The 15,216-nt window shown below is 33.7% G+C and overlaps 1 protein-coding gene across 1 annotated transcript; it reads right to left on the reverse strand.

Moving 5' to 3' along the window:
- Positions 1 to 2,941: 2,941 nt before the first annotated feature.
- Positions 2,942 to 12,462, reverse strand: LOC117927391 (protein argonaute 16). Its single transcript, XM_034846899.1, has 23 exons — positions 12,264 to 12,462; positions 9,982 to 10,219; positions 9,698 to 9,903; positions 9,384 to 9,602; positions 9,164 to 9,300; positions 8,970 to 9,067; positions 8,788 to 8,885; positions 8,525 to 8,696; positions 8,313 to 8,429; positions 8,079 to 8,186; positions 7,904 to 7,966; positions 7,632 to 7,745; positions 7,349 to 7,514; positions 7,168 to 7,280; positions 6,933 to 7,070; positions 6,699 to 6,829; positions 6,503 to 6,568; positions 4,586 to 4,649; positions 4,076 to 4,187; positions 3,906 to 3,979; positions 3,667 to 3,761; positions 3,547 to 3,578; positions 2,942 to 3,443 (listed from the first exon to the last, which is right to left on the reverse strand). The coding sequence occupies exons 2-23, from the start codon at positions 10,195 to 10,197 to the stop codon at positions 3,268 to 3,270; spliced, it is 2,715 nt and encodes a 904-aa protein (XP_034702790.1). The 5' UTR covers positions 10,198 to 10,219; positions 12,264 to 12,462; the 3' UTR covers positions 2,942 to 3,267.
- Positions 12,463 to 15,216: the final 2,754 nt, after the last annotated feature.

The following is a 15,216-nucleotide window of genomic DNA, read 5'->3' on the forward strand; positions in this document are numbered from 1 at the left end:
TAGTATGCTTTTCAATGTTAATCGTTATTTTTTTTACCTAGAATATATGCTATGTTCGATTTAAAGTTAATATAGCAAAAAAGGAAGCAAAAGAGAAGAATATGCATAGACTTTATGGAGACAGAGGGAGACAAAATGATAAAAGAAATGAAATGATGAAGCTATGGATGAAAGAATCAAGCTTTGAAGGAAATCGAAAAGTTGATTTAGAAGATGTTTGATTTTGATTTGGCATTTCGATTTTGAAGTAGATTTTGGTAATTGAGAATAAAGGGAAATCGATTTGCATTTCGACTTCCAAAAGGCAAATCAAGTGTACTACCCTTAAGAGCAATGAAAGTTATTTAGATTTTTACATAAAATCTTTTATTATTATTTTATTTAATTTTAAATAGAATTTAAATTAAATAGTGTTTAATGGTATTAATTATTGAACTATTCGACATTTTTAAATATTTTATTTATATTAAATGTTAAAAAGTAAAAGAAAAAAAATTTAATCTATTTTTTCAGTATTAAAAAATTAAGGTCTTATTTGATAATTATTTTTGAAAATATTTCTAAAAACTAATTTTTAAAAATAATTTTTAAAAACTATTTTATGATGTTTTGTATATCAAAAGTTTGTTTGAGAATTTAAAATATTTTTAACATATTTTTAATATTTTTAAATATGTTTTTAATTTTTTTTGTCTACAATTTTATTTTTAATCATTATTATGTTTGTATAATTATTTTTGAAAATAAATATAAAAAAATAAGTGAAAACAGTTAAAATATGTTATTTGAAAATACTATATTTTTTATTTTTAAGAATAAAAAACAAAAAACAGTTTTTGGTTGTAAAACTTGTTTTTCAATTTATATATATATATATATATATATATATATATATATATATATATATTTATAGAAAATAGAAAACAATTCTTAAAAACAATTGTCAAATAGGCTCTAAATGTTTTAATTTTTTATATTCAATACAAAAATTTAAGAAATAACTAACAAGTAAATAAAAAATAAAAAAACAATCTAAAATATGAAACTTCTGCTTTCAATAAAAAGTAAAAAAAAAAAAATCAAATATCATGTTATGCTATAGTTTTATAGAATAATTACATGTTATAATTAAATCTACGAAAAATTACCCTAAAACTTTTTAGAGCATTGAATGTCTCATAAAATAATATGCGAAATATCCATAGGTTTCATAAATCATTAGAGGGCGACACCTTAACTGAAAATTAGGTTTTATTTAGGAATTATTTTCAAAAACAGTTCCAACAAACAATTTTAAATTTAGCCCGGGTTAATTTCAACAACAGTTGTAACAAACAATTTTTTTTAAAACTATTTTCTATTATTTAAAAGGATAATAGTAGAAATTAAAATGTTTTAAATTTATTTGTTATATTTTTAAATATATTTAAAAATAATTAATTATTTTTTATATTTGTATAACTAATTTTTTAAAATAGTTTTCAAAAAATTGAAAATAATAAAGAAATATTTTCTTAAAATATTATTATTATTTTTATTTTTAAGAATAAAAAAAGCTTTTAAACATAGAAAATTGTTTTCCACTGATTATTAAATATATATATATATATATATATATATATATATATATATATATATATATATATATATATAAAAACGTAGAAAACTGTTTTCTACTTTGATTATTAAATATATATTTTTTATTTTTTTTTATTTCAGAGAATAGGAAATTAATTCAGTTGACTCGCTAGAAAAGTGTAATGATGATGAAATTAAAATAATGCAAGAAATAAAAAGGGTAAGATGGTCCAAAACGGATGATTTCGTCCCAAGGAATCTGTTTGTCCAGTGCTGACCCCATAAAGAAAAAGACGGTGAAGTCTACTACACCTCTTAATGTATTTTTTCAAAGTGTCATCCAATTGGGCACAAGTCCAAGACAGCGACTTGTTCCAATTCGCAGACAAGAAAATGTTCCAGTGGTGAAGAGGCCACTTAAAATCAGGGGACATCCTGTTTCCGCCATGCTCACAGAGAAAAAAGGGCAGACCATTTACTTTAGGATAAAAGGTGATTGGGTGAGAACAGGTATATACAGTGGTCCATCAACCACCAGATTTTGTAACAAGCGACCAGGCTCATGCTTCTGGGTCTGAGTCTTTGACCCTCCGTTTATGGTTTGAAAATTTCCAGTGGAAGATATTTATTATTGGGCAAGCCTTTTGGCAGTGTGTGAAGGGGGAACCCACCAGTCAGCTGCTGTCATCTACAGTGTCTCACTCTCATCTACATTTAGGACTGTTGACAATGATATTTTTGTTGCCCCACCAAGTTCGAAACTGAATTTAATGACCCTCAAGGAACTGCAATGAAAAATGTTTCATGGTAATAAGTTAATAATATAAGAGTGGAGGACCGACCATCTTGATTATTATAATAATAATAATTAATTGCGACAACGTTTTAGACTAAAGGGGGTGGTTGGGAACTTCGGAGATGGTCTGGGAAGTTATTAAAGCTACATGAAAGATGAAACAGTGTGAGTGTTGTAGAAGTCATTTCTAAATTCTAACTACAAGAGGAAAGTCTTTGTGTTCACACTTGTATTCTGGCAAACCCACAAGATACAGTGATGTCGACGTTTCAACAGAATCATATCAACTATAATCTACAGCATCCAATGATAAGCAAACACATCAAGTAAATCAAAAGCTTCTAGTTGTAACACAGGAAATGGATCGTTGAAGTGTATTCATTTACCGTAAATCCTGGGAAGAGCTGGCAATAGAGGATTTGATGATGTGTGAAGAACAATGGGAACATGTTGCAGAAGATAATGCCATCAAGTGGGGAAAATTCTTGATAAGATCATTAATTTTCCTTTCTTTCTTTTTTTTTTTTTTTTTTTTTTTAAATGAGTGCATGGCAGGTAAAGGACATCAAACAAATGATCAAAATAGGGGTAAAGATTTGACAAAGAAAATTTTGAGAACCCAAACTGGGTGGCCTGTGGGTGCCAACTACCCAAAAACCAGTTTCACATGAAAAATGTAAAACTGTCAAAATCAGACCTAGAAATTGCATTTGAATCTGTTTGTTTACCTATCATTTCTCTATTCAACCCGCCTCATTCAAAACTTGGGGTTGCTTAACTACATGTATATCATTTCTGATTTCCCTACTGGCTGGCCATTACCCAGTATTGGAAAGATAAACAAAATACCAAAATATTTACGGAGACTGGAAGTTATCCACCTTATCCACCACTCAACAGAAGAACATGGAACCTCGGACATTCTCATGCAACCTGGGGAGCTCCGGAACGGGGATGCTCTCTTCTGTTGTGATGGCTCTCTTTGCTGAAGAAGTTTCAGATAGATCATCAAACTTAATAAACTGCCCCATCTGTTGGGCAGCAAGGTGAGCATAGCAAACGGGTGCCACTGAAAAGGAAGAAACATGATAAGATGTAAGGTTATTTTGTGAAACAACAAAACTAATTTTCTTAGGGAAAAAATCAGCAAACGGGGAATATGACAAAATTACCGATTGAGATGGCGGTTGTGCTCCTTTGGTACCTGAGTTAAGCAAAAGAGAAATTAACAATTCCACTTGGAACATTCAAGTGCAACCCCAGAAGAGAAATAATTTGGAGAGAAGGCTTACACATATGATAGGGAGTGGATAAGATGTTGCAAGTCATCAGGAGAGAAGCTAATCTCATCAAGCAAGACATGATAATGTGCTGGGCGAGATGTTCCCTTTATTGAAATTAAAAACAAAAAGGATAGAACCTTGAGTTGGGAATGAAGGAAAACATAGCCAATATTACAACATGTGTATGTGTATGTATGCATACATCTGAAACAGCGTATAACATGTACTAGAATAAGATGAGGACTCACAATCATCCCTGCATGAGCGCACATGTAGAAATCATAATTTCTTGGATGCACAATTTTTGTATCCACTACTGTCCCTATAAGAGAGAGAGAGAAAGAGAGAGAGAGATCAGATAAGCCAAGAACATCCAGCATTCAGAAAAATCTAAATATAAAATTAGCAAGTTGCATACCAGGTGGAACATTTTCAGGGGCACCAGCTTGAAATAGTTTTGTGTGATGATTCTTTTGAGCCACAATCACTGTGAACTTGGGAAAATCAACCTCCCCAAGATGCTGATAGGCCTGTGGTAATAAAAGGTAAAAGGACTGCATTAAAAAACATCATAAATAAAAAATAAAAATAAATATTAAAAACTGAGAAGGGATGGGGCATGAGGAGGAATATGTGGCACTATTCAAGTTCCTTAGGAGAGGTTTGATGTTATGATCAGATTGTACAGATTAAAAAGATGTTAGTGGATGGTTACATTCATTTGAAAGGATTGCGGACCAAAACATAATGCTAGGGTCCAGGCCATCATGAAATTGGCTGGGATCCACATGCCATATGTGAGTGTACAGGCTGTAAGACCATCCTTAAAATTAAATGAATCTAGTTTTTCCTGAAGAATTACGAGAGTAGATTGAACATGGTATTTAGAAACAAAACAAAATCATAAATTCATAAATGTAAGGAGAACCTTCATGATTTGCTCCAGCTCAATGTTCAAAACTTGATTAAACTGCGATTCACTCACTCCATCCCTAAGAACAAAACCAAAACACAAACTGAGACAAGGAACCAGTCTACATTGCCAAAAAAGAAAAAATATGAAGAAAAACAGGACCAAAACTAGAAGTATCCATAGTTTGCTAAATAACATAAACTTAATGTTTGACAGAACAATGAAAACCACCCATCTAAATCAGATAGTTAAGATATCAAATTAAAATTGAAGCAATCTATATCACACAATTTTGTGTGCAAAACATGTTTTGCAGCCTAGCATTGGATCTCGTGTTCCTTCCATGCTTATCATGCATGCCAAATATCAAGTTGACCGGAGATTGAGAACTGTCCCATCCATCAAATGCCACAAAATATTTCATTATTTAAAATATATTATCAGAAGCAATGTCATTTCATGGATGATGCCTGATTAAGCCTCTGCATAGTACCTCCTTAATGCCCTTGATTCTATTTTCTCTAATAAAATAGATGGGTCTAACCTGTGACATTCGGATTCTCAAATTTCATCCGGCACAGTTGCGACACCATAATTATGACATGGATTGGAATCCTTACTAAATACTCTTATTTTGCTTTCAGATATGGAAGATTTTAATTGATTTCTTTTTCTTTTTTTTCACTTTCAACTTCCTCAGCAGATAGTTACATTTAAAAAAAAAAGGGAAGAAGGCTGAACTTCTATAAGAATATCTGGGGATAAAAGAGAAAAAGAGGAATGTTTTATTGAGGATATTTTTGGTTTCTAATGATTTCAAATTGATATCTATGCGTGTGTGTATATGTATATATATGTGTATGTATGTCTGTATATATATATATGTATGTATATATATATATATATCTATATTGTTGTATCCAAGGGTCAGCACCCATTATCAAAATCCCTTTTAGCTGAGTCTTTATATCCTAATATTTGTAGGATCAAACAATTAGACACACACACACACCCAATATCCGCACCTGAAGCCATGCAACATAGGGTTTAACCAATTGATCTGAAAGGAAGCTGCATTAATGATGATGGGCCTACACCCCCATCATAGACATCCTCATTTTTCTGTGTTTGTATCAAAACATTGCAGCTTAATAGTACTAGTATAGCTTCTCGACAGACAGGGCTTATTTGGATAGATTTGCATATCTAACTTGAACTTCACTACTACTATAAATAATTCAAGGGGTTTGCATGGGGAAACCAAGGTTTCACTTTGAAGCCAGTGTCAAATCAAAAAATGACCAATGCTCCTGCTTTTGACTAAAACAGAAAATTCAAATGTTTTTTGGATAGATTTGCATCTAACTTGAACTTCACTACTACTATAAATAATTGAAGAGGGGTTCACATGGGGAAACCAAGGTTTCACTTTGAAGCCAGTGTCAAATAAAAATAAATGACTAATGCTCCTTCTTAAAGATTGACTAAAACAGAGAAGTCAAATCTTTTTAAGCATTAAACATCGGAAGAAGAATGCACAACATGAACAACAATCAATACAAACTCCATTATACCCTAATCGATACAAAATTAATATTGACACTTCAAATAAATAATACATACCGTATTATATTTTATGCTTTACAAAACTTTCCAATAATATAACATAATGTAAACAGATCACAAGCTGTTTTACTCAACCCACTAAAAGGACGTATTATATTTTATGCTTTACAGAACTTTCCAATAATATAACATAATGTAAACGGATTGCAAGCTTATTCAACCCAACAAAAGGGCAAGAAGTATTTTGACTCTAGAAATATTTAAATTTTTAGCCATCTAAAACATTTTTCCATGATTGAAAAGATCAATATTAAAAAAATTAAAATTTAAAAAAAAAAAAAAATTACAAACAAAATCTAGTGATACCTGAATATAACAATCTGCGCTGGTTTGCGTCCATTGCTGGTTTGAAAGAAGTCCACAAGCAGCTCCCTGTAATGCAAGGAATAAACATTTTTCAAGCAGTATATATCCAATCATTTGAAGCCCAAAAATCCAATAAAGTAAACAAATTACAGGATTGCCACTAGTTTTAGCATGAAAATGTTTCATACAGAAATACCTGATCATTCCATCATCATTCCCATTTGCCAAAGGCTTGTATAAAGCATCAATCATCTCAACCTTAGGTGACTGTGTTCTTACTGATGCTCTATACCTTGAGATCAGTGGCCAACATCGAGAGCCAACAACCTTAAATTTCAAGGACATTGAAGCAATAGAGCATTGCTGTTAAGCACCATGCAAAAAACTGAATTATCCAGATGAAACTAGGAAATTATAAGAAAAGGATTACTGCAGCTATGGATGGGACGTCTGCTTGACCAGGAGACCCATGAGAGACGTCCATCCCCAAAATCATTGTAGGAGTATCTTTAATCAAGGGGATACGAGAAGTGTGCTCTATTGCCAACAAAGAATTTGTTCCTCCAAGCTATATAAGAAACAAATAATAAGAATCAGCAATAGCAGGACATAAACAAGACAAGAAAACATGTGAAAATTTGGTGACTTTTAATCCCCACATATACCTTGGTATTGATTTTAAGAAGTACATTTGTGAGGTACTGGTCATTGATTTTAGTAGGGGAAATGCATTGCGTGACAATTCCAAAATCACTAAGACTTCTCTTCTTCCAAGGTCCTTCACAATATAAAACTTATTAGATGACTGCAAAGAAAGTAAATCTAAGAAACAATATACAGACATACCATAAATTTCAGAATTTTTCTTCTCCGGCAAGACACACAGAAGAAATTCAGGAGGACCCGGAAGCTTTGCCCTTACTATTTCAAACATCTTCTCCACTCTTGCAACAGGGCTAGCTCTTCTAGATTGTGGATCTTCCTCAATTAGTGTATGAGGGCGTTCAATAAGCTACATTAGAAAAGAAAAGAAAAAAAGTTGAAAATAAAATACACATAAGCAGATAAATGTTGATAAAAAACAAAACAGCAAGACCTGAAATATGAGCCATCATGAAGAGACACCTACAATGCCCTTATTCCTTCCACAGTTAATAAGCTCCCGGGAAAGATGGCTGGTATCACAGCGAGCAGAAAAGTTCACAACTGCCCAGCGTTCAATTCGGACAGGGGTTAAAAGTTTCTGAAAAAGAAGGGGGAAAAGAGCATCAACAACTGCTAAATCAGATAATCCAACTTTTAAGATATCCAAACCAAAGGCAAAAGTGAACCATCTACTGCTCCCTATGCCAACTTATGGGTGTGTACATCTTTACAACTATCAAGGCAATACGTCCAAACCTTGTGATTGAAGTTCCATCTTCCATTACGAGGGATGCAATCTTCACTATTACCAACCTTCAACTATAAATTGCAAGAAGAAAAACATTATTTGAGCATGATGGTAGGCCAGCGAACAAAGGTAGTGACTTCCCCTCATCAGCCTCAACATCAACCTAAGATAATCAATATGTACCTTTGGTGCCTCAAGGACACGACCATCAACTTGAGTCAATTGTCTGTCGATAGAAATACCGCATGCAGAAAGCACAGGATCCTCATCATATTGGTAGTTTCTCACAGCCTAGAAATATTTAGTGAGCAAAGAATCATTCCTTTTGTTCTTTTTATCCAAAAGACATTTAGTGAGCAAAGAAACTGCACCAAGCAAAGCAAATGAATTATGGATTCATGTAGTAATGAAACTTACATCAGTCACAGTTCGTATTCGATCCTGAGGCTTTTGCCTTGACTTTTCAACTAAAGTTGATCTCTGCATGATAGACAATGCCTTTGTATATCGTTGGAGTGAAACTAGCAAACAAAGCTGGAATACAACGGAAAAAAAAAAAATTAGAGGAAAGCAAAGCACAAAATAATCTAGTGAATAAAACATTATATCAAGAACAAGGATTTGCAAACCTCCAGGGGTAGATAGTTGGGTCGTTTTGGCTTTCCAACATTAAGGCATGGCATGTAAGCAGAAATAGATAGTTCTATGCCACGGTGTTTAGTAAAATATTCATAGACAGTAATCTCCACAGTCTGATCTTCATCATTTGCATCATCGCTGTTTCTCATTTTCAGAGGAAAACTAGGAGAAACAAAAGGTGGAGAAGATTCTCAGGTAGAAAGCACAGAAAAGTCTTTTAAAAAAAATATAATGAAAATAACAAAATTCATACTGTTGCAGATTACAGGGCTTCTCACTTAGGCCAGTGATTTTGAATTCCATGTTGCTGTGTTTTGTCTTAATCCTCATATTTTTCAGCATCTTTTTGGCCTATAGGTATTCAAAAAATTGACACTCAATTGACAAAAAAACATCAACAATGAAACACAAGAGTGCAGTTCAAAAGTTCGTTGCCTTTTCCCAGTTGATATGGCGAGGATCCCGTATATTCTGGTTAGCTAGCAGAAAATCAATCACAGGTCCAGGAGTTAGGATCATAGTTGTAGATACATCTGCCCAGAGAAAGGAAGGTTATATTAGTAACGAACAAGTGCAGCAAAAAAGTATCAATTTACAGATTAGAAAAACAATGTGATAACAAGTAATACCCATATTCAGCGACAAACCACCCTGAGTTGTACGGAAACTAGAATGGAAACCCCGACAGCCTGTTACTCCTCCCCCCACATCAGTAAAGTGCCTCGAATCATCATGAAAGAATGACTGCCTTACCAAAAGGCAGCCCCTGTATTCAGCAGCCATAGTTGAAAAAGTAAGACCTAATAGCAATAGAAATCATAAAAGACAAAAACAGAGCGATGAATGCACCTGTTAGCTGCTTGCTGTCTCAATATAATGTCAAGCACTCTCAATGCATCCTGAGCGTTATTATCAACCTCACTTCCTTTGAGGGCAAGAACAATAGACTTTAAAGGTATTTTGGCAGCATAGCTGATTGCCACCTTGAAAGTTTTCGATCGAAAAGAACACTTTGGTCGCTTGCCATTGCCACTGGGACTTCCATTTGCACCAGGGCTACCATTAGCACTGCCACACCAAGGAGAACGTGAAGTCAATCTTTAGAATGAAATGAATTTCAAACTAAAACCAGAGAGAACATGAACATTGGACAGAGGACATGCCTTCTTGCAAGCAACTCCTCAACCACCACTGTGAACTCAAAGTTGTTTTGTGGCAGAGGGCCCACTGTGTACAAACTTTTCTCTCCATCGTATGCAAATTTCTTCCCAGCAAGTTCAGAAGAGTATGTTAGGTAAAGCCGATCAATCACTTTTCTCCCAATTCCCTTGCCGTCAACCACTCTCTTATCCTCTGAAGTAATAGAAACCTGCACACGATAACAGCATTAATGTCAAAACTATTATGAACTCCATAAAAAAGGTCATGATACACAAAGTAAACATACACTGTACTGGTAAAACATTGCATCTGAAATATTCATAGAAACTTTGAAGTGGTTCGTGAGCAGAGATATGCGCCGCCCGGCAGTACCAACACCCCTCCTACTAATAACAGAACGCTTAGGAGGGGCCACTTGCTCTGGCTTGACATTTGGGGGTATACTTGGTGATGGGGGCAAAGGTGGTGTCCCACTTGCTTCCTCAATACCTGTTTTCTCCATTTTACAATTGAAACAATAGAACCTGACACAACAAAGGTAAAGAACCATTGGGTTAAAGAGGACTGATAATCAACTCAGAAAACCACATAAAACAACTTCAAGCACAGAGTACCCAACCAGTCATATGAAGCTGGTGAAGTGAAAATAGTCACTTAAATTGATAGAAACCTAATGTGATACCAACTAGGAAAGAAAATAACAAACAGAATGCAGAAAATCATTCTTTGGAATAAGAAATTAAGAAGGAAACCATCATATGTAAATTAAAAAAATGAAAAAATAGGACATATGAATAAGTGACGGAAAATGAGTAATTCCCAACAAAACTAAGCCTATTAACAGCATCAAAGGAGCACACAAGACGGAAAACTACTGATTTAGTGATGGTATCGATTGGATATTCAAATAAGTCTTATGATTCTTTTCATCCTTTGAGATGAGAACATCTCAAACCACATGGAAAAGAAAGGCAGAAAATACCCACCACAATGACCAGCAGTGATCTCTAAAGCCCAAGGAATCAGTGGAAACAGCTAGAGAAATGGTTATTCAGCTAATATAAAGGCAGAAAGGTTTTGTGAGTGTAAGATTCTGATAGCAAAGAATTGCCATGAAAAGTTTGATAACCCACCTTAAAATCCTCCAGGGAGAACAATTTTCGTCAATTTCAGTGACTATGCGGTAAGCTAATTTGAAGAGTATGATTTTTTTTTCTTTTTCCTTGTCAATGGATAAGGTACATGCCCAAGAAAATGCTAGGTTCACAATGTCCACAGGAAAATGCTAGGCAAATTATGTAATGAAAACTCTGAACCTAACAACTTCACATATAAAAAAAACTCTGAACCCAACAGCTTGACATGAGCAAGCCCACAAAGACTTGAATCACCTTCTGAATGTACATTAAAAACATTTTCCCTCTTTTTGATATGAGCATTACAAACACCTTGATAAATGGGAAATATACTTCTATACCACCATAATTTATTTTCCAATTGAATCAACCATATAATAATTGCATAAGTTCCAAGGGAATAAAACATACTCCTAACACTCTTTGCAATGAAGTCAACATATTCTAAGAAAAAAAAAAACATTTAAGAGAAACACAGGTCAGTAAGAAGGGACAAACTATATCCTATGAGATAGATGGCACCTTGCCTCAGAAGCAGAAATCGACATCATACCATAATAAATTACATTCTAAAAGGATTAAACCTCCAAAACATTCGGAAAAAATCAATATAAATACAAAAAAAAAAAGTAAAATACACCACCGGTAAGGCCCATAGAGGAAGACTATACAAATAAATGAGTGGATATTAAATTAATCATCAGCATTGACTAAAACAATGTGAAATGATTTCGAATAGCAGCAAGTAACTAAGAAACAGATCCATGGAAATGGAAATGGAAACAAATTACCCATACATAAAACATAGTAATGGAAGTATAAAAGAATAATAAACACTTCAAGCAAGCTAAATTTAACACAAACAGTAAAAAGGGAGATGCCAGGTTTTCAACTGGATTACACTGCAGAAAAATGTCCTTGGATTTGAAAACAAATAATTTCGTATAAAAAAATGGATAATAAATTCAACCAGAGATAAACAAACTAAAAACAACCGGGCCATTGGCAGTACAGATTCTATAGAACAAATACATCGACGGCAACAACAACAACAATTAAAACAAATTCCGAATAGCAACAAAACACTATGCGCTTGGATCGATAAGCGTATCAGAGGGAAAAAAAAAAAAAGCCAAAATCGAAACAACGCATAAGAACAGCGATGGCGCCAAACAAAATAGATACAGAATTATACATACAAAACGATCTGAATCACAACTACAGAGAACAATGCAGCAAAGATAGACATGAAATACATCACAGATGCCAGTATCGTTGTCTAATCAACCGACAAACAAAGCAAAAAAACATAGTAAAAATATTTATAAAAAAAAAAAAAAATCGTCTCCAAGCGATACACAAGACCGATCTTGAATGATCGAGAAAAAATCTCCAGAAACATGAAACAGACGCGGAATTATCTGAATCTCACCAAAGGAAAAACCCGGGATACGCTTTTCTAGGGTTTTTGTAGAGCGAACATCAGAGGGAACCCGGAACGAGCATGGAGCGATTGCTCTGCAGACCCGTAAGAGAGAGGAGGGAGAAACTCTATAACTAGAATTTATAGTGAAGTTCAAATTTTTGGAAATACTGGTGTGCTTTATAAAGCAAGATAGTGTGCAATTGGATTATTCAATCTGTGCCGTAGATCTACTCAATCAACACTGATCAACACGGATGAACCTCCTGAGGGACTAACAATTGGGTCATCGTAAAGAACGCAAATGGGCCGCGACGCAGGGTACTACTTTTCGAAATGCTGTTCTCAATCGGCTGGTACGACATCATCCGCTTGCGAAACAGTTGGCAACTTAAACGAAGGCGCGTGACAACACGCCACGTATCACGCCATGTATGCTCAAAGTTCAACTGAAGCGGATTTTAGATGATGTTGCGGCTGTAGCGTTGCGATTGAGCGTCACTTGTCATCTGTGCCCGTGGGGATGGCATTGTATAACTGCTTGAAGTGATGTAACTTTTTTTATTCCGTTGCGATTCGGTCCTTCCCGGATCGCCAGTATCTCTTCTTGCGGATCATAGCGTCGTGAATTTGGGCTGCTTGCTTTGCCGTTTTGAGCCATATTGGCCTGCTCGTACAAGCAAATTGACGTCTTCGTTTGAGAGTATTGTAAACCCTCAAACACTCTTTGAATGCTTGTTCAAATGCTTACGAGCTACATGCAAATAAATAAACAATTGAGTTTGGTGTTATATTTGGTGAGTGGAAATTGGGATAAACTAATCCTATAATCACTCTTGCCAACAATATTGTTGAAGCCTAGCCAACCGGGAGCGGTGCTTCTCCCTTCTTCCCTACAAAAGATATCTGGATGGATTGTCCAGACACACCCTCCGAAACCCAAGTCGGATAATTAATGTCAATTCGAGATATTGCCCCCTTTTTGGAGCTAAAGGAGGAGTCTATATTGCGCACGTACCTTATTTTGGGCTGGATGAGGGCTTTTATAGTATTTGAAACAGTGTCACATCTGTGTTGAGATGGCTTCTTGACTTTCGCAGTCATGATGACAACACAGTTGATGATAGAGCAATCATCACCCTTTAAGCGACTGATAGGGATTGCTAGTGGGGGTGACCTAATGGTTCACTTGTCACCTCAGTTTGCAGGCGGTATGATGCAGTGTGTAGTAGGTCGCCTGCGGAGATAAGGTGACGTTCCATCGAGAGTACTTTTGGCATGAGGAGAATAATTGCTCGTGGGAGTGGGACATGAAATCTATTCGTAATGCATCGTGCAGTCTTAGAAGAACACAATGTAACCGACTATTGATACTCATAGGCTAGGTTGGACATTTCAATCTAGTTATGCTCGTCCAAACAGAGATAGAATGATGTCACATGGAGCAAAGGTGGCCTGCCATGTGGTCACACGGGGAAGCCCCTATAAACATAGGTTGTGATTTCAACATATTGTTTGACTTAATAGCTAACTTGTCTTTTTCAATATGATGTAATAAACAATTAACCTGAATTTAATATAAGGGGTGTTTAATAAATCAATTTAATAACTTAAAGTGATTTAATGATTTAATTTAAATAAGTAAATAAATTAAGTATATTTAGTAAAATAACTTAATAATATGATTTAAAATAAAAATAATAATTTAACCTCGTAATAAGTAAAAATAATTAAATTATTTTTAAGTTTACATTTTTGTTTTACTTTTTTTATCTTCATTTACCTTAATTATCTTCACAATGTCTTTTAATATTTCATGACCTTTATTATTACTCAACCCCCTTTGCCTTAGTTATGATGTATGAAAATAAATATATCAATTTGATGATTTATAATACATTTTAAGTTAATTTTACCAAACTACCTTAAAACTTAAAGTAAGAATTAAATAATAAGTTTTAAATTAATAATTTAAATATAATTTAACTTAAAATCAACTCAAGCTAAGTATTAAATTTACCAAACACCCCCTAAGTCAATGTTTAACCTGAGGTTTGTAAATCCAATTCAACCTTTTTTTCTAAACTTAGGTTGAATTTGATTCATGGGGATGCATGATTCAAAATCAATGCACAAAGTTTTTCAAAAACTTTTTTTATAGGTAATTATATCAAAATTTAAAAATTCAATATAATTAAATTTCAAAATGGTTGAAAAAAAAAGTAAAAATAAATTTATCTATCCGTCTAAAAAAGTTATGATATAATCATAATTTGATATTTAAAAAATCTAGAAAAATAAATATTATTATATATAATGATATTCGTTATAAAAATATTATTTCAAATTTGGGTGAAACTTAGATTATCCAAATTTTAGTATAAGTTCAATCCAAATTGAGTTTGAGTTGAAAAATTGAATCCAAGCCCAATCCTAATATCAAAATGATTGTTCATATCTACCAAAACATTGAGTTAGGTTTAAGTTGTGTTAGATCAACTAGTCCAAGTTGTACTTATAAGAATATAGTTGTGAATTCAAACTCCATGTTTTAAATCATATAAACAACCAATATAATCAAATTCACTGGATCTTAAATAAATATATACAAATTTGTCTCATCCACATTGTTATTTCATATCAATGATATAGCACCTTGTGTTGTTTTAGTGGATCGTCTCAATCCTATAATAACACTAACATATTAATGCACCTTCGCGTGTTATACTGAAATAAATCAACAAGTTTTTAAAAGATTTTGAAATTTTGAACATTAAAGCATAATAATGATAGTATATTTGCATTGGTCACTATTCCAACACGGCACTATTTATCTTTTAAACATTACATTGTTGCATTGTTCAATTCAAATGTTTTACCACTCACTTTTTTTCTTAACATTTAGACTATCATTACTAATACATTCTTATCTTACTATGCCTTTTGATGCTTAAGAAAGTTG

This window comes from Vitis riparia, chromosome 12, assembly GCF_004353265.1.
Source record: "Vitis riparia cultivar Riparia Gloire de Montpellier isolate 1030 chromosome 12, EGFV_Vit.rip_1.0, whole genome shotgun sequence".
NCBI classification, from domain to species: Eukaryota; Viridiplantae; Streptophyta; class Magnoliopsida; order Vitales; family Vitaceae; genus Vitis; species Vitis riparia.

What these genes read in the sequence shown, in the direction of transcription:
- LOC117927391 (XM_034846899.1), bottom strand. Translation starts at nt 10,197, where the DNA reads ATGGAGAAAACAGGTATTGAGGAAGCAAGTGGGACACCACCTTTGCCC. An exon ending in GAGGAGTTGCTTGCAAGAAG is followed by an intron (nt 9,603 to 9,697) that starts GCATGTCCTCTG and finishes TTGGTGTGGCAG; the next exon opens with TGCTAATGGTAGCCCTGGTG. An exon ending in GCGCTCATGCAGGGATGATT is followed by an intron (nt 3,762 to 3,905) that starts GTGAGTCCTCAT and finishes ATTTCAATAAAG; the next exon opens with GGAACATCTCGCCCAGCACA.